At 42.4% G+C, this 22,859-nt stretch overlaps 1 protein-coding gene across 4 annotated transcripts in view; it reads left to right on the top strand.

Annotated features, from left to right (window-relative positions):
- The window catches only part of tpd52 (tumor protein D52), a 272,226-nt gene that overhangs the window by 49,089 nt on the left and 200,278 nt on the right, over window positions 1-22,859 (top strand). For all 4 annotated transcript variants that reach the window (XR_005943327.1, XM_041190035.1, XM_041190034.1 and 1 more), the window contains 2 exons: window positions 11,675-11,790; window positions 19,991-20,139. Coding sequence is in view for 3 of the 4 variants with exons in the window: in XM_041190035.1 (XP_041045969.1) it covers window positions 11,675-11,790; window positions 19,991-20,139 (265 nt within the window). In the remaining variant the exon portion in view is untranslated. The remainder of the gene's footprint in view (window positions 1-11,674; window positions 11,791-19,990; window positions 20,140-22,859) is intronic.

The following is a 22,859-nucleotide window of genomic DNA, read 5'->3' on the forward strand; positions in this document are numbered from 1 at the left end:
AACACTTGCTGCAGATGTGGTCACTGTGGCTTGCGATGTGATCTGCCAGCTCCCACATCATACAGCTACAGCACATCATCTGCTCAGCCATCTCGACTTAGATAATTAATTTATTAATTAGCTTGCAGTGTTTTTTTTTCCAAATTTGGTGCAGATTTCCTACCAACTAATCAGGTCATGGCTTTCCTGTGATGTCACTTTTTCAGTTTTGGCTTCAGTTGCTCTGTTCCCCGAGGTCACCGCCCTGGTGCTCCTCCCTCCGAGTCTGCTCCCTAGAGACAAGGCCGCTAATCCCTGAGGTGAGCTGGTTTTGTACTCACTGCTCTGGTGCTCCTCCCTCTGAGTCTGTTCCCAGAATTTACTCACCAATCAGCTGCTTTTTCTTTAAAATCCACTGCCTCTTCCCCTCTCTTTTTAGGTTTGAGGAGGAGGGAGGGATGGAAAAAATACAGCAATGTAATGTTTGGGGCTATTCCGTTCTTTGACAGTGGGTCCTCCTCAATTCCCTCTTGAGTCACGGTGTCAGCAGTGACTTCTCCCAGAATGCTTCAGTCACTTCTCACCAGCGCCCTCTGATGGCCCAGCCATCTTCAGCTGCTTCATCAATGACCTTCATTCCATCCATCATAAGGTCAAAAGTGGGGATGTGCAATCATCAGCGAACAATGTTCAGCACCATTTGTGACTCCTCAAATACTGAAGCAGTCCAGGTCCAAATGCAGCAAAACCTGGACAACATTCAGGTTTGGGCTGACAAGCAGCAAGTAACATTTGTGCCACACAAGTGCCAGGGAATGACCATCTCCAACAAGAGAGAATCCAACCATCGCCCTTTGATGGCCAATCGCATTACCATCACTGAATCCCCCACTATCATCATCCTGGAGGCTACCATTGACCAGAACCTGAACTGGATTAGCCATATAAATAATCTGGCTGCAAGAGCAGGTCAAAACAAATATAAAAACAAAAACCTGCGGATGTTGGAAATCCAAAACAAAAACAGAATTACCTGGAAAAACTCAGCAGGTCTGGCAGCATCGGCGGAGAAGAAAAGAGTTGACGTTTCGAGTCCTCATGATCCTTCAACAGAACTGATTTTTCTTTACAAGGAGAAGGGTGAAATATAAGCTGGTTTAAGGTGGGGGGGGTGTGGAGAGAAGTGGAGGGGGTGTTGTAGGGACAAGCAAGCAGTGATAGGAGCAGATCATCAAAAGATGTCACTGACAAAAGAACAGAGGTGTTGAAGTTGGTGATATTATCTAAACGAATGTGCTAATTAAGAATGGATGGTAGGACACTCAAGGTATAGCTCTAGTAGGGTTGGGGGGGCATAAAAGATTTAAAAATAATGGAAATAGGTGGGAAAAGAAAAATCTATATAAATTATTGGAAAAAAAACAAAAGGAAGGGGGAAGAAACAGAAAGGGGGTGGGGATGGAGGAGGGAGCTCAAGACCTAAAGTTGTTGAATTCAGTATTCAGTCTGGAAGTCTGTAAAGTGCCTAGTCGGAAGATGAGGTGCTGATCCTCCAGTTTGCGTTGGGCTTCACTGGAACAATGCAGCAGGCCAAGGACAGTCATGTGGGCAAGAGAGCAGGGTGGAGTGTTAAAATGGCAAGCGACAGGGCGGTTTGGGTCATTCTTGCGGACAGACCGCAGGTGTTCTGCAAAGCAGTCGCCCAGTTTACGTTTGGTCTCTCCAATGTAGAGGAGACCACATTGGGAGCAACGAATGCAGTAGACTAAGTTGGGGGAAATTCAGGTGAAATGCTGCTTCACTTGAAAGGAGTGTTTGGGCCCTCAGACGGTGAGGAGAGAGGAAGTGAAGGGGCAGGTGTTACATCTTTTGCGTGGGCATGAGGAGGTGCCATAGGTGCGGGTTGAGGAGTAGGGGGTGATGGAGGAGTAGACCAGGGTGTCCCGGAGGGAACGATCCCTACGGAATGCCGACGGCGGGGTGAAGGGAAGATGTGTTTGGTGATGGCGTCATGCTGGAGTTGGCGGAAGTGGTGGAGGATGATCCTTTGAATGTGGAGGCTGATGGGGTGATAAGGGGGACCCTATCACGTTTCTGGGAGGGAGGAGAAGGCGTGAGGATGGATGCGCGGGAGATGGGCTGGACACGGTTGAGGGCCCTGTCAACTACCGTGGGTGGAAAACCTTGGTTAAGGAAGAAGGAGGACATGTTAGAGGAACTGTTTTTGAAGGTAGCATCATCGGAACGGATGCGACGTAGGCGAAGGAACTGAGAGAATGGGATGGAGTCCTTACAGGAAGCGGGGTGTGAGGAGCTGTAGTCGAGGTAGCTGTGGGAGTCGGTAGGTTTGTAATGGATATTGGCGGACAGTCTATCACCAGAGATTGAGACAGAGAGGTCAAGGAAGGGAAGGGAAGTGTCAGAGATGGACCACGTGAAAATGATGGAGGGGTGGAGATTGGAAGCAAAATTAATAAATTTTTCCAAGTCCCGATGAGAGCATGAAGCAGCACCGAAGTAATCAAGGAATGTTCCACATACCCCATAAAGAGACAGGCATAGCTGGGGCCCATGCAGGTACCCATAGCTACACCTTTTATTTGGAGGAAGTGAGAGGAGTTGAAGGAGAAATTGTTCAGTGTGAGAACAAGTTCAGCCAGACGGAGGAGAGTAGTGATGGATGGGGATTGTTCGGGCCTCTGTTCGAGGAAGAAGCTAAGGGTCCTCAGACCATCCTGGTGGGGGATGGAGGTGTAGAGAGATTGGACGTCCATGGTGAAGAGGAAGCTGTTGGGGCCAAGGAACTGGAAATTGTTGATGTGACGTAAGGTGTCAGAGGAATCACGGATGTAAGTGGGAAGGGACTGGACAAGGGGAGAGAGAATGGAGTCAAGATAACAAGAAATGAGTTCTGTGGGGCACAAGAGCAGGTCAAAGGCTAGGAATCATACGACCAGTAACTCACTTCCTGATTCCCCAATGCCTGTCCACCATCTGCAAGGCACAAGTCAGGAGTGTGATGGAACAGTTCCCATTTGCCTGGATGAGTGCAGCTCCCACAAAACTCAGAAAGCTTGACACTGTACAGGACAAAGCAGCCTGCTTGGTTGGCTCCACATCCACAAACATTCATTCCCTCCACCACCAAAACACAGTAGCAGTAGTGTGTACCATCTACAAGATGCATTGTAGGAATTCACCGAGGCTCCTTCAACAGCACCTTCGAAACCCACGACCACTATCATCTAGAAGGACAAGGGCAGCAGATAGATTGGAACACCACCACCTGGAAGTTGCCTCCAAGACCCTCACAATCCTGAAATAGAAATATATCACCATTCCTTCACTGTTGCTGGGTCAAAATCTTGGAACTCCCTTCCTAACAGCACTGTGGGTGCACCTACACCAAATGGACTTCAGCAGTTCAAGAAGCCAGCTCACCACCACCTTCTCAAAGACAACTAGGGATGGTCAATAAATGCTGGCCCAGCCAGCGAAGCCCACACCCCGTGGATGAATAAATTTTTTTAAAAATCCATGATTTGAATCTGCCTCCACCACACTCTCAGGTAGTCCATTCCAAATTCTAATCACTTAGTGTTTTAAAAAGAAGTTTTTCCTCATGTCACTGTTGATTCTTTTGCCAATCACCTTAGGGTCATGAGGTCAACTCTTCTCCGTCAAAGCTGCCAGACCTGCTGAGTTTTTCCAGGTAATTCTGTTTTTGTTACCTTAAATTGGTGTCCTCTGATTCTCAACCCTTCTACCATTGGGAATAGTTTCTCCTTATCTACTCTGTCTCGATTCTTCATGATTGCGATTTGCTAATCAGAGAGTGGTAAATGTTGGCTGAAAAGTATGTCAATTATCATAACACCAAGAAATGAGGTTTATGGGCAGGAAGTGTGACCTTGATTTTTTTTACTCTTGGTGCAGTTTTGGGAGTATAGTTTTGCATTGCCATCTCTTAGATTGGTGAAGTGCACATTCTCGATGTAATATTCATATTCGTATAATCTCTGTCCTTTATCTGTTGCGGTAATTCATCCTGCCAGGTTATTAGCACTTAATTGAATGAATCCTTTGACTGATACATGGGCTATTTGATCCATGTGTACAAGTTTGTGTGTTTCTTCTCGCTGAGGTTTTAGATTTACAAGTATGTGAAAAAGAGAAGAGCAGCTAAAGTAAACATAGGCCCCTTAGTGGCAGAGAGGGGAGAAATTATCATGGGGCAGGATTTTTACTTTGGGCCTGGGAGCGGCCGCGAAACTGACCACTGCCCGCGATTGGGCTCCAGCTGCGATTTCATGCTCAGAGCCACAGTGCTGCTGGGGTGGAGGCAGGAGGAGCGCAAGCACTGAAGTGTGCACATGTGCGGGGGTGCGCTCAGTGAAAGCTCCCTGAAAACACAGCTGCAGATTTTTAACATTACAAATGAAGAGTTGAAAAATAAGGGAAATATGACCCCTCGTGACTCTGTCACATAAACAAGGACGTGTTAAAATTAATTTTAAAAGTTTATAGTTTTTTAACCATTGGTCAAAACCTTATCTGTGGAGGTTTCACAAAAAATCAAAAGCCGGTTGGACGGGCAGCGAAAAATTCAATTTAATTAATTGATTAAAGACCTTAATAGGCCTCTTAATTGTTGGCGGGTGCGCTGCCACTTTGCACGCGCACCTGCCAAGCGAAATATCACGTGTGTGCAATGACGTCGGGACACTCGCCCAACATCATCATGCACTATTTTACTCCCATTCATGTCGGGTGCGTGCCCGCCCGATGAAGGAATAATTCTGCCCATGGGGAATGAAGAAATGGGAGAGATGGTGAATAAATGTTTGTGTGTTTGTTTGCACGGTGGAAGACGCTAATTGCATTCCAGAAGTAGAGGATAACCAAAGGGCTAGTAAGAGTGAAGAACCTAGAGTAACTAATATTAGCAGAGAAATGCATTGAGAAACTTACGGGACTGAAAGCTGATGTCCTACATCCTGTGGTTCTAAAAGAGGTAGCTGCAGAGAGATGGTGGATGCTCTGGTAATGATTTTTCCAAAATTCCCTAGATTCTAGAACAGTCCCAACAGATTGGAAGTTGGTAAATGTGACACTGCTATTCAAGAAAGGAGGGAGAGTGTAAACAGGGAACTGCAGACCAGTTAACCGGACATTAGTCGTCAGGAAAACGCTGGATCTATTAATAAAAGAAGTCTAAACAGTGTACTTAGAAAATCATAGTATGCTCAGAATAAGTCAATGTGGTTTTGAAATGGAAATAAGTGTTTGACAAATTTGTTAGAGTTTCATGTAATTAATAGGGTAGATAAAGGGGTGTTAAATCACTGTCTTAAACTTAAAGGCAATTACAAGGGAAAAAAAAGGTTGGCTAAAGTGGAATGGGGAAATAGGCTAACTTGTAAGATGGTAGAGAAGCAGTGGCAGACATTTGAGATATTTCATAACTCTCAGCAAAGATATATTCCATTGACAGAAAGATGCCACAAAAAGGTTGCACCTCTTATAACTAAGGAAGCTAAGGATGGTATCAAATTGAACAAGATATACACTGCTGCGTAGATTAGTGATAGGCCAGAAGATCTGGAATATTTTCGAAACTAGCAAAGTATCACTAAAAAATAAGAAGGAGAAATTCAAGTATGAGAGAACACTAGCAAGAAATATAAAAATAGACAATAAAAGCTTCCTACAAGTATAGGAAAAGAGTAGTGACAGTGAATGTTGGTCCTTTTTAGAGGGTGAGACTTAGGAATTATTGATGGGAAAGAAAGAAATGACAGAGACTTTGAACAAGTATTTTGTATCAGTCTTTACAATAGAATACACAAAGCATCCCAAGAATAGTAGAAAATCGAGTAACAAAAGGGAGGGAGGATCACTATTTTTAAGAGAAAAAGTACTAGGAAAACTAATGGGACTAAAGGCTGACAATCCCCTGGACCTGATGGCCAGCATCCTAGCGTCTTAAAAGAAATGGCTGCAGTGATAGCAGCTGCATTGATTGTAGTCTTCCAAATTTCCTTAGATTCTGAAAAGGTCTCAGGAAATCTGCAACTCCAATATCACTGTTTAAAAAAAGAGGGAGACAGAAAGCAGGATACTATAGGCAATTAGTTTAACATCTGTCATTGAGAAAATGCTAGAATTCATTAAGGAATTAGTAGCAGGATATTTAGAAATTCATAATTCAATCAGGCAGCGCCAACATGATTTTGTCAAAGGGAAATCATGTTTGACAAACGAGTTCTTTGAGGCTGTAACAGGCAGGTGGATAAAGGGAACCAATAGATGTAATGTATTTGGATTTCCAAAAGGCATTTGATAAGGTGGTTACTGCACAAGATAAGAGCTCATGGTGTTGGGGCAATCTGTTAGCATGGATAGAGGATTGGCTAACTAACAGGAAGCTCATGATAAATGGATCTCAGGTTGGCAAACTGTAACTAGTAGAGTACTGCAGGGATCATTGCTGGGGTCTCAACTATTTATGATCTATATTAAGGACTTGGGTAAGGACCGACTATTGTAGCCAAACTTGCTGATGATGATAGGAAAGCAAGTTGAAAGGAGGTTACAAAGAGTCTGCAGAGGAATATAGATAGATTAAGTGAGTGTGCAAAAATTTGACGGATGGAGTATAATGTGACAAAATGTGGCAGAAAGAATAGAAAAGCAGAATATTATTTAAATGGAAGCAGACTGCAGAATGCTAAAATACAGAGGGATCTGGGTGTCCTCATTCGTGAATCATAAAGTTAGCATGTAGGTAATTAAGAAGGCAAATGGAATGTTGGCCTTTATTGCAAGGCTGATGGAGTATAAGAGTCGAGTAGTCTTGCTATTGCTGCGCTCTTTGATGAGACTGTACTTGGAGTCCTGTGTATATTGGCTGCCTTAAGGAGGGATATGTTTGCATTGGGAGCAGTTCAGAGAAGGTTCTGTAGGCTGATTTCTGGGATTATGTTGGTCAGTGGTGGTGCGACCGAGCCACTCTTGATGATGGACATTGAGGTCCCCCACCCAGAGTACATTCTGTGCCCTTGCCATCCTCAGTGCTTCCTCTAAGTGGTGTTCAAGATGGAGGACTTGAGGGAGGGTGGTATGTAGTAATGAGCAGGAGGTTTCCTTGCTTGTCCTTTCCTTGTTTCCTTGTCCCCAGAATCAATGTTGAGGACTCCCAACTTCCTCCCTCCTGTATACAACACTGCCGCCACCTCTGCTGGGCCTGTCCTGCTGGTGGGACAGGGATGATGGGGATGATGATGATGTCTGGCACATTTTCTGTAAGGTATGATCCCATGAGGATGACTGTCAGGCTTTTGCTTGATAGTTCTCTCAATTTTGGCACAAACCCCCAGATGTTAGTGAGGAGGACTTTGTAGGGTCGACAGGGCTGAGATTGCTGTTGTTGTTTCCGATGCCCAGGTTGATGGGTTTCATTGTGAATTTGGTTTGTTTCAACTGAGTGGCTTTTAAGAGTCACATATCAGCCAGACCAGGTAAGGATGGTAGATTTCCTTCCGTAAGGACATTAGTGAACAACAATCGACAATGGTCGTCATTAGAATTTTAATTCCAGATTTTTATTGATTTCAAATTTCACCATCTGCTGTGGTGGGTTTCGAACCTGGGTCCCCAGAGTATTACCCTGGGTCTCTGGATTACTAGTCCAGTGACAATACCACATCACCTCCCCCTGAAGACAGGGTGAAGCATAAGTAGTGAAGACAGAAGCAAAATATTTCCTTAATATTTATTAACTCCCCATTCTTACTGTTTAAAGGACCTACACTCACTTTACCTACCCTTTTCCTGTCCACATACCTGTCCAAATACTCTTGCTATCCATTTTTACATTTCTCGCTAGCTTTCCCTCATTCTCTAATATCTTCCTCCTGATTTACCTTTTAGTCATTCTCTGCCATTCTTTGTATTCTGACCAATCATCTGATGTATTACTTACCTTTGCACAGTTATATACTTTTTCCTTAAATTTGATGCTTTCCTTAACTTCTTTCGTTAACCATGAATGGTAGGACCTCCCGTTAGAATTTTTCTTTATAGTAGGGATATAAATATTCTGAGTATTCCAAAATATCCCCTTAAATGTCTGCCATTTCTTCTCTAGTGATCTATCCCCTAGCTTAGTATACCAGTTCACTTTAGCTAGCTCAGCTTTCGTCTCCATGTAGTTGCCCTTATTTAAGTTTAAAATACTAGCCTTAGATCCATTCTTCTTCCTTTCAAACTGGATGTAAAATTCAATCATATATTGTGGTCACTGCTACCTAAGGGTGCCTTCACTTGGGTCGTTAAATAATCCTGTCACATTACACAATACCAAATTTAATCTAACCTCTCCGGTTGGTTCCAGAACGTGCTGCTCTAATTAGCTATCTCAAAAGCATTCTATGAACTCCTCATCCAGGCTACTACTGCCAATCTAATTTTTCCAGTCACCCATGATTATTGTTGTCCCTTTATCACAAGCACACAATATTTCTTCATATATACTTTGTCCTACATTGTGGTTACAGTTCGGGGGCTAGTAAACCACTCCCACTAGTGACTTATTTCCCCTACTATTCCTCATCTCCATCAAAAATGGTTTTACATCTTGAACCAAGGTCATCTCTAACTATTGCATAAATGCCATTCTTGATTAACAGTGCTACCCCTCCACCTTTACCCAGCTTCCTATTCTTCTTAAAGGTAACTTACCCCTCAATATTCAGAACCCAAACCTTGTCATCCTGCAGCCAGGTCTCCTTAACGGCTATCAGATCATATTTATTTACTTCAATGTGTGCTATCAATTCATTTATTTTGTTATGAATGTTACGTGCATTCAGATACAGGGCCTTTAGTCTTTTTGTTATCTTTGTGACATCTAGTCTTGATTCTTTATGCGTTCTTGGGTTTCTTTCCTCTGTGCCTTCCTGCCATTCTTTGACCCTCATTTCCCATATTACTATTTTCTTCTCTTACCTTATTTCTACTCTTTGATCTTCCACGTTTGATCCTTTACCCCCACTGTCTAGTTTAAAACCCTCTCTACTTCCCTAATTATGCGGTTCACAAGAACACTGATCCCAGCCTGGTTAAGGTGTAGACCGTCCCAATGGTACAGCCCCCACTTTCCCCAGTACTGGTGCCAGTGTCCCACAAACTGGAATCCACTTCTCCCACACCAGTCTTTGAACCACGTATTCATCTCTCTAATTTGATGTACCCTATACTAATTTGCATGCAGCTCAGGTAATAATCCAGAGATTAATACCTTTTGAGGTTCTGCTTTTCAATTCAGTGTCTAGCTCCTCTCACACTCTACGCAGAACCTCTTTCCTAGTTCTACCTATGTCATTGGTACCTACATGGACCACGCTCCCACTGCAAGTTTCTCTCCAGCCCTGAGCAGATGTCCCGAACCCTGGCACTGGGCAGGCAACACAGCCACCTGGACTCTAGCGCTTTGCCACCGAGAACAGTGTTAATCCCCTTCACTATATTGTTCCCTACTACTGCTTTGTTCCTTTTTGCTCCCCCCACTTGAATACAGAATGGTTTCCTGTACCATGATACCATGGTCAGTTTGTTCATCCAAACAAGCTGAGAGAACCTCAAACCTATTGGACAATTGCAGAGGCTGGGTCCCCTTATCTGCCTCACTCACAGTCGCATCCTCCTGTCCCTGACCACTGACCAAATCAGAAGACCCTATCCTAAGTGGTGTGCCTCTGGTACAAAGCGTCCAGGTAACTTTCCCCTTCCCTGATATGTCATAGAGTCTGCAGCTCAATGACTCTGAGCTGAAGCTCTTCAAGCCGCAAACACTCACAGATGTGTTTGCCTTGGATCACCAGTGTTATCAAGGATCTCCCATCTGCTGTGGTCTTGACACATCACCTGCCCTGCCATCTTAACATAATTAATTATTTAATTGCTTATTTATGTTGCTATTTTAATGTTATCACCAATTTGTGTACTATTTTGAACCTTAGGGATAAAATAGACCTTACCCATTTATCAGATACACTCCAACCAGCTAGTTCCTTTGCAGTACAGTAAGAACCAATTCCTACAGGGTGAGAAAGATAGAAAAAGGAAACAAACACCACCTTTCACCACCGCAAACCCCCCCCAGACAAACTTCACCAAACTCCCCCTCTCACCAAACTCTAAGCCTTCACTCAGTTACCTCAGCTGCACTACTTTCCATGGGGATAAGAAATGGTCAGGAAATCTTGAATCATGACAGCAACGCACCTCTGCTGTGAATCTAATTGTTTGTGTCTTAAGTTCCGAGTCCTTATGGAAAGGGACAAGGAACAAGTCGAGAAGAAGATATTCCGTTGGAAGAGGGCTAATTTCAGTGGGCTGAAAAAGGATCAGGCCCAGCTGGATTGGAAGCAGATTGGCAGATAAAACAGTAGATGAACGATAGAAAGCATTTAATGAAAGAGTTGTTCAGTTATAGACTAGACACCTTAATTGGAAGGGCATCCCAAGCTAGAGCTTGCTTAATGACTAACTATATAGAGAGTAAATGAAACAAAAAAAGTAAGCTTAAGATAAATGTCAGATTCCTAATGTGATGAAGTAGAATGCAGAAGGTGCAAGGGAGAAATAAGGAATTATGAAGGGGTAAAGATTCTATGGAAAAGTTTCAAAAGTAACATAGAAGGGAATATAAAGGCCTTTTTATAAATGTATGAATAGTCAAAGGGAGGGTGAGAGCAATTGGGGACCTTCATGCGGAGGCAGGGGGCAAGGCTGATGTACTAAATGTATTCTTTGCATCTGTCTTCACAGAAGAGGAGGATGCTGCCAATATCACAGTAAAGGAGGAAGTTCTAGAGAAATTGGATAGGATAAAAATAAAGAATCCAGGCTGGTTAACAGCATGCAAAGTAGAGAATTCTCTATTCTGTGTGCAGTGCGTCCTAGATTCCTGAGGGAATCAAGTGTGGAAATAGCAGAGGTTGTAACCATGATCTTTCAGTCCTCCTTGGAAATAGAAGTGTTTGCCAGAGGACTGGACAGTTGCAAATGCTACATCACTGTTCAAAAAATGGGTGGGGGGGGCGGGTGAGTAACCTCTCAATCTTGCATTATTGTCTGTCAAAATGCACTGACATGAAGCTAACTGGGAAGTTTATTTTCTTGCTGCTGTAAATTTTCATCCGAATAACTTCACACAAAAAGTTAGAATTTTGTGCATAAACTGATACTTAAGTTTTAGCAATGCGTGACTTCAAATAGAGACTAGAATTTCTAAATTAATATATACTTATTACAGGAGTATTCCTTTAAGCTGCACCCTTTGGGTTAAGATTTAACTGATCTCAATATTAATGCAGAACTGTGTGTGTGCGTGCATGTTTAACATTAAACCTATAGTACCAGAGGAAACAGATAATAAAGCAGTACAAATAATTGTACAATGTGTTAATTGTATGTACTTAATCTCAATTAATACAGGTGGAGGGCATTGATTGAATGGTTACTTGAGCACATATAAAGAAACACAGATTGACACAGGAGTCGATTGGAGTGAGGATATGTAAACCTGTAATATTTCACTCTGAATAAATCTACCCCACGGAAAGGCTGGCCCTGGTTTCTTCCTTGACCAACTGGCTTTCAGGAGTGATGCTTCTGTTCTTTATTGCAGGTTTGCTACAAAGTGATCCAGCACCTGAAGTAGGAGAAGATGCAATTGCAACTGCTGATCTTGGAGGTGGAATGACAGATGATGAGCGAGAAGAGCTGACAAATGAACTTACCAAAGTAAGAGTGACCAATCTGGGAGCTGAAGAATATGTATTGAAAGTTTATTCACCGCCAGCACCCCTTCAAGTGTTTGGATGGTTTATATTGTTTGGATTTTGTCAAATTACCTCCATCTCTGCAAATTGTAAAAAATCTTTCCTTGTTTTTCCTTTTTGTCATGTGTATTCTCATTTAATTTTAGATCTACAGTGTACTCCAAGAAAATATGGTTATCCTTTTGTGAGCTTTATCTATAAAGCTGTGTAGTAGGTACTTTGTTAGTTTAGATAAGATCTAAAATGGGGCTTAGTCTGGAACATTCATGTATAAGACCATAGTAGTGATGAAATACAGTGGTTTTGCCACTTGCATCCCCGCCCAAACTTTACATTTAGATTCTGTCGTGGTGTATGAATAGTTGCTGAGTGGGTAAGTTGCCACTGTCACAAAGAAGGTAAGATTTAGAGGGCATTAATCACCTGCATTGAAAATAAGGTGTCCCTAGAATTCTGTGAATAAAAACAGTAAATGCTGGATGATTCTGCTTATAAAAAAAAATCTTGCAAGAAAATATAGATTTTGGAGCAAACTATTAAATAAACGGAATATGTTTCTTAGAAGAACAGATCGATGTGATGTCATTTTTAGTTTTTTAAAAAGCTGAAGTTTTGAGCAAGCTATTTGAATAATAAACCTAGACTACCTTAGAAGCAAAGGAGACAGATACTGAACAGTGGACAGCAAGACCTTCAATGGTTAGAGGCTGAACAAAGAATGAAGACCAGAGATGGACCATCAGCTGGCCCATATTCAGCAAGAGAATTTGGGCTTGGGTGTCACGGTTTGTAGATATAGTAATATCAATACCATTATCATCATGGTAGCAGTAATATCTGGAGGAAAAGAATCAACAGCAAAGGCATGAGGTACTGGTTTAATACAGAAGCCTTGTGCATTTGTTGTGAATTGTTTACTTTAACAGCCAACTATATATCTCTTGTGCACTACCTGTTGATGATTCTTGGCTGCAGAATCATTCAGCACTGAATCGTACTTAAGAGTGACATTGGTAGCCTAGCATTTGATACAACACAAAACTGTAGCCAAGGACAAATGTTTCTGTTTTATATCCCACACTTCTGAAATATATAGAATTAAAATGGAAGCACTTTTTGTTTTCTTGATTACTGTATTTTGAGGGAGCAGTTGTGGGATCCATACCTGGTTGGTTTGAAAGTCCATTTAAAGGTGGAAGTTTTGTTGATGGCTATTAAATTATACATTGCAAAAATGTTAGGCAAAAAGATGTGTGAACACTGGTTGACCCATCAACATTCAAAGTTTGTACATAATACTAATGGACAGGCAGGTTTCTCCAATGAGGAATGGTTATCTTGCTCTTGTATAGTGCCTTTCATTTTTTCAGTGTCCCAAAGTACTTTATTGTTCATATTTTGAAGTGTGTTCCTTGTTGCATCCATTTGTGCCCAGCAAGTTCACCCATGTGGATAAAAGATCAATTAATTTGCTTTTGGGTTTTGGCATTGCTTGATAAACATGGACTTCAGTCGACTTTGGCTGTTTGGAGAGCATTTTCCTGTTTTTAGATGCAACTGGAGATCTGTACTAAAAATTTGTCATTTATGTACAATATTTCTGTAAGGCTGACGAGGATTGTTTCATCCAGAAGTCCAAGTACGAGAAATGGACTTTTAAAAAGTGTGTTTCAATACTTTGTCGGCTGAGTCAATTGGCTAAGTATTATTCTGTGTCAGCCCCACAATATGGGCTGGCTCATAGGCCCAGAAATTGCTTCTCGGAGCAGCAAATGATCCCTGTGCTGGATTGTGAGTTTGAGGCAAAGCCAATAATGGTGCTTGGGCCTCATTTACATAGAATGACTGCTCACTGATGAATCATATTTGAATTTCTGGTTGCTGCATGCCAGCAGTGACCCCTGTGTTGATGATTTTGGAGAGGATTGAGTTGTGGCCAGCATTGGTCTTCGGTTCCATTTACAGTATGATTTTTGTTAAATGATATTTTTGGCAGCTCCTAAGGAATGCTGGTTAGGCTATATGTAGACCTACCTAGCACCAGGAGTGCTCAGGGTAGACAAACTTCAGGAAGGGGGCAATTTTAGTCCGTAATGTTGTTTTGAAGTAGCCTAGCAGACTACTCCAGATAATCACTATAGACTATATCTGTAAAAGAAATATCAGATGGACCCATCAGCAATGACCTAGGAATTGGATCAGGGCAAGATTTTATATTACTAAACGTGCAAAGTCCTTTTTAACAAATAGACCCGGTGGCGAAGTTGGTGGTTGTTCCATGTATGAGTCAAGCAAAACCCTGAGGGTCATTCTCTTAATCTTATCTATTGTATACCCTCTATGGCTTTTTTTTGGGCATGTCCTGCCACACTGGCAGTGTAGACCTGTTTGAGGGGGTTGAGTGGGATTGACCTTTGATTCTTCAATATGAACTCTTTGACCCCATGTAGTCAAACAAAGCCAAAAAAAAATCCTCCTGTAAATCAGCATCTGCCATGTTGAACACCACTTTAGGGAACCATAGACATAAAATATACTCTGTATGGGTGGGGAACCTAAATCTGGCTCAATAGTATCACAGAAGTTCAAAGGACACAGCAGCCAAACTAGTCAATGAGGTGGTAAAGCACAATTGTATATCATTAGTCGAATGCCATAGCCTGGAATATCCTGTTGTCCTCTATCGCTACCAAGACCAATAGCACAGACCTGGTTCAGAGTGGAGGGGTGTGCCAGAAACATTAGAAGTTTTGTCTTAGAATGATAAACCAACCTAGTGAAACTAAAACTCCATGCTGAACAAAGAAAACAGAAATCTGTAGACTAAGCTAAGTGGTCCGGTAACCAACAAATCAATGCAAAGTTCTGCAGCACTTCTACATCCCAGTCGACAATAAATATGGACAGCCGAGCAACTAACAGCATTCAACTATGGCAGAGCCTAGAACATCAGTACAAGAAAAGAGGCTGGATTGTTTGAAAATATTTTCAGCCAGATGTGTTAACTGAACAATCCCTCTATGCTCCCTCCTGAGATCCCCAACATCATAGGTGCCAGTGTCCAAACTCTTTGGTTCTTTGCACCTAACAGTAAGTGACTGGGTGCACTGGACATAGTGAAGGTTATGGATTCTGACAATATCACAGTCAGTCAAATTATTCTAGTGCATCTTTGATACTGGCATCTACGATGTGGAAAGTTGCCCACTTAGGCCCTATCCACAAATATCAACTTGCTTTTATATCATGCTTTTGATGTTTTAAAGGATCCCAAGGTGCTTCACAGAAGCATTATCAAACAAATGTTGACAGCTGCATAAAGAGATATTGCAACTGGTGATCAAAAGCTTGGTAAAAGTAGGTTCTAAGGAACATCTTAAAGGAGAAAAGTGAAACCGAGAAATTTAAGGGGGAAGTTTCAAGCTTAGGGTGATGAAACTGAAGGCAAGGCTCCCACTAGTGAAACAAGCTCAATGTACAAGAAGCCAGAATTGGAGGAGCATAGATATTTAGGCTCACTGATGCTTACTTTGGGTTCTCCCATGGCCACTTGGCTCCTGACCTCATTACAGTTTTAGTCCAAACAGTGCCAGAGGTGAGGCGATGCCTTTGACATCAAGGTAGCATTTGACTGAGTGTAGTACTGAGGACCCCTAGCAAAAGTGAAGTCAATGGGAATCGAGGAGAAAACTCTCCACTGGTTGGAGCCACACCTAGCACAAAGGAAGAAAGCTGTAGTTGTTGGAGACCAATCACCTTGATCCCAGGACATTGACATAGGAGTTCCTCAAGGTAATGTCCTAGGTCCAACCATCTTCAACTGCTTTATTAATGATTTTCTTGCCATAGAAGTGGGGGTATTCATTGATGATTGCACAGTGTTCAATACCATTCGCAACTCTTCAGGTAATGAAGCAGCCTGTGTCCATGTGCAGCAAAACCTGGACAACATTCAGGCTTGGCCTGAAAAGTGGTAAGTAACGTTCGCATCAGACAAATGCCAGGCAATGATCATCTCCAACAACAGAGAATCTAACCATCTTCCCTTGACAATCAGTGGCTTTACCTTTGCTGAATCACACAATATCAACATCCTGGGGGTTCCAATTGACCAGAAACTGAACTGGACAAGCTGTACAAATACTGTGGCTACAAGGACAGATCAGAGGCTGGGAATTCTGTGACGTGTAACTTCCTCCTGTCTTCTCAAAGCCTGTCCATCATGTACAAGACACAATTCAGGCCTGTGATGGAATACTCCTCCACTTACTTAGTGAGTTCAGCTCCAACACAATATTGACAATCCCCAGGATGAAGCAACCCCTTTGATTGGCACCCCATCCAATGCTAAAACATTCAGTCCCTCCACCACCAATGCACAGAGACAGCAGTGTGTACCATATACCTGATGCAATGCAACAACTCGCTAAACCTTGTTCAATAGGGTGTACCTGTGTCAGATGGACTGCAGTGGTTCAAGAAGGTGGTTTACCACTACCTTCATGAGGACAATTAGGGTAGGCAACAAATGCTAGCCTTGCCAACAATGCTCGCATTCCATGAAAGAATGTTTTTAAAAAAAGGTTGATTGCTAATCCTCGACACAAGGGGCATAATTTTGCTGCCTTCCAGTTATTGGGACCATTTGCAGATTGGAAATCTTTTTTGATTGGTGGAACTTAAGACCCAATCTTCTGGGAAGCATCCAATTAACAACCCACCTCTGAGGGCACCAGAGGTGATGGAGGGCAGGATATCAAGTCGGCAGCACACCTGAGTGCACAAGATTTAGAGGGCTGCCAGCAGTCTTCACACTGATTGTATTGAGAGAGCTGAGGTGATTTTCAGCAATGACCTGCGCAGTACATATCTTCCAGATGGGGAAGGGCTACTCACAGCTTTACCAAAACCTCCCGGGATGTTATGATTCAGGTGGTGAGAGCATGGAGGTAAGAGTTATTTCTAGAGGATGGAAGGAGGCCAGCCAGCATGACCAAGCAGACATGGTTGGAAATAGCTGAGGTGTTGTCAACAGGGCATGGATACTTGCAAGAAGTGCTTCAATATCGTTTTCAGGGCTAGCAGGGGGAATACCCTGCAATTAGCTGACTGTCTCGCCTGAATGTTTAAAGCATTGGATGGGGTGTCGATCAAATAGGTTGTTTTGTCCTGGATGATGTTGAGTTTATGCACAGGAAGACTGAAAGGATGGTTCCCTTCATGAACCTTTATATATGCAGTCAGCACTCCTATTCAGCTCTAATGTGGTGACCTTGCGCACCCCATTCCATAGTGAAATCCATCAAATATCACTGCACCTATATGACCCATATGCTGCCCCCCTCATATTTCTGACACTTTCTCATTGCTGGAGAAGAGACTTCATAATTCCTGGGATAGGCACTACTGACATTAATGGAAGAGGCAGGATGGCAGCAACCAGGCTGTCGTCAAGGGAGACGGGGGCGCAGCAAAGAATGGATGTAAAAAGTTGTTGTTGTTGTAATCATGCAGTTGGATCTGATCAGCTTCCTCAGTGGTGCTTTTGCGTTTATAAATGGCTATTTTAAGCTCAGCAATGTGTGATGGCCTGAAAGCAATAGCTTGTGGGATTTCAGTAATTGAAAATTTCTCTATCCCCCCTCAGAGGCAATGCCAGAGGTGTAGCTGCAGTGGCGTGAGGAAGCAGTGCAGATCTCTGTGGACGATCAGCACTGAGGGTACACCATCATATGAATCATGCACATCCTGCACTGGTGCAGATACACTGACATTGTGAGAATCTCATGTGCGAATAGAATGGGTGGCACACGATGAGCATGATGTCTTATGAGCAGGAGCAGGTGATGGAGACAGAGACAGTTGTGGGCAGTCCTCATTGGACCACTAAGGATAGCTTCAGCCATGGTCAGGTGGAACTCCTGACTCTCAAGCATCAAATACACAAGGGTCTGGTAACTGAGTTAGCAGATTATGCTGTAGGAAGCCACAGTAATTTCACACTGACCTGAGTCACAAGGTTCAGTATTCAAGTTCCATTCCAGAACTTGAGCTTAAAAGTCACAGTTAACATTCCCAATATAGTACTGAGGGAGCGCTGCACTGCCTGAGATGTTGGTTTTCTGACGAGATGTTTGAAGAAGATTAAGGGGGTTATCCCTGGTGCCCTGGTCAACATTTATCCTTCAATCAGCATCTCAAAACATTTTCTGGTCATTATCACATTACTGTTTTTGGGAGCTTGTTTTGTGTAAATTGGCTGCCGCACTTCCTACATGACAACAGGGATTACACTTCAAAAGTACTTCACTGGCTGTAAAGCATTTTGAGATGTCTGGTGGTCATGAAAAGCACTATATAAATGCAAGTATTTTTTCTTTCCCCCCGACCATTATCAGTTGTTGCGTTCTCAATGAGCTATTCCTATCTCTGCCTATGGTTGATATCAGCCTTGCCACTTTCCCCCTTTACAGTACTGAGTCTGTCCGTTTCAGGCCTCAATGACTTCCCACTGTGCACTTAACTCCCCTGAGTTAAGTTCCAGACATTGGGCGGAGTTTTATGGCCCCTCCCACTGGCGGGATCTTCTGGTCCTGCCAAAGTCGATGGACTTCGGCTCTGCACGTTTTACAGCCCCACCCCTGCCACAACAGGCCATAAAATTCTGCCCACTTTGGATTCTGTGTGCTGCTGGTAAAAAGCCATTGTTCTGGAAAAATAGCTGGTAATTACTTTAATTAGCAAGTTCAATTGCCTTCCCAATGCTGCCAGCGGCTTGCCAACAAATCACACAATCACCCCTGTGGAAAGCACAAGGAAACTGCCTTTTATTCTCCAACTTTTCCAGGTCCCTTGCCTCCAAGGGCCTGGGCAAATTCCACCCCTACCCCCAACCCAAAATACCTCAGGCATGATGCATGTAAACAAACAAATGATCAAAAACCTGAATCTTTAAAGAAATGCTTAACTCATGTTCACAGATAAAAGTGTAATCATAGATTTCTGGTGCGAGAAAATCTTCAAATTTGATTTAAGCACTGTAACTAACTCATATAATTAGGAACCCAGAGCTTAAAAATATCTGAATTATTTGATTTTAAGTAACTTTTGATTTGGGAAGAGACGGCTTTGGGAGAATGCCATAACCAATATTTAGACACACTTTTCGTGATAAAAGGTCCAATTGTAGTTTCTAAGAGGTTTTTTCTAACTATTGGATCCTTTGTGGCAATGCTTAAAAATTGACGGGTGCATTGCCCAGCAGCAGAGATCTTTATAAAACTCCTAAAAGCCACACCTTGAAATTTGAATAAACGGTTAAACAATGGCCTGTAAATCTCACCACACAGTGCCCATTTTTCCTAACTAATCACTTTCGTTCCTAATATAGTCCTGAGGAAACACATGGATGTTATTGGCTTGAAGTGTTCCACCCACTATATTGGGAAAAGAAAATTAACAGCTGTCCTTTACCCACGCACAAACTTGTTTGATTTTCCCACTGCCAGATTGTTTTATCCTGAGGCAGCCTGTGTCATCACAGAAACCAAACCTTAGGTACAGCTGCAACCTAGAAGGTATTTGTTTTGTATCTGATTACCTGAATGTGGTACCAGAAGGAGCAGCAGTTCTCCTTAGAACCCAACATTCAAGCCTCCATGACACCAACCACCGAATTGCTGTAGCCTAATCATTTATAACTTGTTGGCAGGCTGTGATGCTACGCTGGCTCCATTTGAAATGAGGTGTGGAGCACCTTGGACCTCACTTTGAGTGCTGGGAACGTATTCTACATTTCTCTCTTTCTCTTCATCCTCCCACCTGCCCCCATCAACCCTGCACTGGAACGTCTAAATTCTATTCCTTTTTCTATGAAAGACCATTTGAAATAGACAGAATAAAGGAATGAATTCCCATCATTTTTGGTGAATGGAAATTTTTTAAAATCCTATTCCCTAGGTGGTGCTTGACTCACTAATATTAATAGAAGTGGAATTCTCTTCTTCCCTGCTATTTTCTGTCTGGGAAGCTCTTTTTAAAAAAAAAAACAGGTAGAAAAGAAACGCGAGGCGGAGAAGGAGGAAGAAATGGTGATTTAAAAAAAAATCTTTTATCTGTCTTGCTCTGATGTGCTGAACTCTTTCACCTGTGTTTTATCTTAGGTGGAGGAGGAAATCCAAACACTTTCTCAAGTGCTTGCAGCTAAAGAAAGACACGTTGCTGAGTTAAAGAAGAAACTAGGATTGACTCCACTACATGAACTTAAACAGAATTTATCAAAAAGCTGGTTAGATGTGCAATCTTCCACAGCGTAAGTGCATAATATAGCAATGACAAGTGGAACCATGAATTGAATAAATGTAAAGAAAGACTTGTTTTAGTGTAAGATAGACTTGTAGCTATAAAATGGATTGGTACATTGGTTGTTCCTCTTTTTGTTCAAACTCCTGATAAAATTAATTCATAACATTTGAAACTAAAAAAAAAATAACTAATGATAAATATTCGCTCTTAAGCTCATACTGTCCCCAAGTTTTGTTTTTTTATTTGATGTTTCTATGCCTCCCTTTTTCAATTTGGCATTATGTTGTCATATATAAGAATGTTGAAATTGCTCTTTAGAAAATCTGCTGTTACATTTTGCAATAGGTTTATTCCTGGGACCTTCATTATTTTAAAGTTAAGACTTAGTCCACTATGTGAACAGAAACAATTTATTAAAACTAAGTCCACTATATGAAATTTGTTAAAGTTTGTTACATGCACTATCTTCCTCAGGTTAAATCAGGGTATTTTTTATTGAGTGCTCAAAAATGTGGGTGCCACTGTCTTCTGCATCTGCTCAACAGGCTAGGGAAAAGATATCTGCATTCAAGGGGTTTCACAAGTTCCTGTTTCATCGCAATTTTTTTTCTTCCCTGTTCCACTTGAGTCATGATTAAGTGCCAGAGCACAGAAGAATCATGTTCTATTCTGTTCTGTGCAGTGGCAATCTAACACAGGAAAAACTGCTATTTGTTGCCTTTGGTACCATGCATGAAATAGTGTGACATTATACAAAGTACCAAAGTTCCTTACTATACTTCTGACTGTCTAGCTCACTTTCCTCCTTTAAAATCCCCTTCAAACCTACATCTTTGTCCAAGCTTTTGACCTTCTGCCCTAATATCATCTTTTGGTGCTTGAGTGGCAGGAGGAGGAAAAATTGAGAAACTTCGAATTGACGGACTTAAAGTTGGCACAGTAGTTATGGTACTGGACTAGTCACTACTCACAAATTCAGATCCTACCACAAATTCAGATCTGATCACAAAACTTGTCCAGCACTTAAAAAGCAAAAATAGTTCATGACTGCCTTTAAGATAGTTGAATCTGATGTCCTGTGAAGTAGTCTAGCCAGCAACTCCATCGTGCAAATGATTACTATTTCAATAAAACACCCCACCACTTCAGGGCACCTACAGGTGCGCATTGTCCTCAAATCCTGAGAACCAATTATTTTTTTTTAAAATCAATATAATTCCAGCAAATCCAAACTAGTAAGCAAGGTTGAACTGTGGTGTCAAGAAAGAACTACTTGCTGCCTCATTCAGTTTTTTATTCGTTCATGCGATGTGGGCATCACTGGCTAGGCCAGTATCGTCTATTCAAATATAATTGAGAGGTGAAATTGGGGGGGGTGGCGTTCAAAAAGGAAATGGGGAGGGTACAGGCTCAACATGTTCCCTCTAGGGTGATAAGGAGGAGTAACAAGCCCAGAGAACCATGGATGACCAGAGACATTCAGGTTGCGCGGCGAAGGAAAAGAGAGGCTTTTAGCAGGTACAAGGGAATCAAATCAGTGGAGGCATTACTGGAGTACAGAAGGTGCAGGGTGAAGCTTAAGAAAGCAATTAGGAGAGCAAAGAGGGGATATGAGAAAGCTCTAGCTGGTAAAAGTAGGGAAAATCCCAAGATATTCTCTAAGTATATCAATGGGAAGAGGATAACCAGGGAAAGAGTAGGGACCACGGGGGCAATCTATGGGTGGAGCCAGATGACATCGCTAGAGTGTTGAATGAATACTTCACATCCATCTTCACCCAAGAGAATGAGGATGAAGGTATTGAACTCTAGGGGAGAGACTGTGAGGTTCTTAAGCAACTTGATATAGGGTGTGCCAAGGTATTGCAGGCTTAAAAGTGGACAAATATCCAGGTCTGGATGATTTGTGTCCCAGACTGCTAAGGGAGGCAAGGGAGGAGATCGCAGGGGCTCTGACGCAAATATTTAATTCCCCTCTGGCCACAGGGGAGGTGCCAGATGACTGGAGAACAGCTAATGTGGTTCCGCTATTTAAGAAGGGTTGTAGAGATAAGCGAGGGAATTACAGGCCAGTGAGTCTCACGTCAGTGGTAGGGAAACTATTGGAGAAAATTCTCAAGGAGAGAATCTATCTCCACTTGGAGAGGCAAGGTTTGATCAGGGATAGTCAGCATATGGCTCTGTCAGAGGGCAGTCATGCCTAACAAATTTAATTGAATTTTTTGAGGAGGTGACCAGGTGTATAGATGAGGGTGGTGCTGTTGATGTAGTTTATATGGATTTCAGCAAAGCCTTTGACAAGGTCCCGCATGGGAGACTTATAAAGAAGGCAAATGCACATGGGATACAGGGTAATTTGATAAGGTGGATTCAAAATTGGCTTAGTTGCAGGAGACAGAGGGTGATGACAGAAGGCTGCTTTAGTGACTGGAAGCCAGTGTCCAGTGGCATACCACCGGGATCTGTGCTGGGTCTCCTATTATTCGTCATTTATATAAACGACGTAGATGACTACGTGGAAGGATTAATAAGTTTGCGGATGACACAAAGATTGGCCGGGTGGTTAACAGTGAGGTTGAGTGCCTTGGGCTACAGGAAGATATAGAAGATATAGGTCAAATGGGCAGATAAGTGTCAGATGGAATTTAACCCTCAAAAGTGTGAGGTGATACACTTTGGAAGGAGTAATTTGACAAGGAAGTGTTCAATGAACAGCATGACACTAGG

Source organism: Carcharodon carcharias, chromosome 6 (assembly GCF_017639515.1).
Source record: "Carcharodon carcharias isolate sCarCar2 chromosome 6, sCarCar2.pri, whole genome shotgun sequence".
Classification (NCBI taxonomy): domain Eukaryota; kingdom Metazoa; phylum Chordata; class Chondrichthyes; order Lamniformes; family Lamnidae; genus Carcharodon; species Carcharodon carcharias.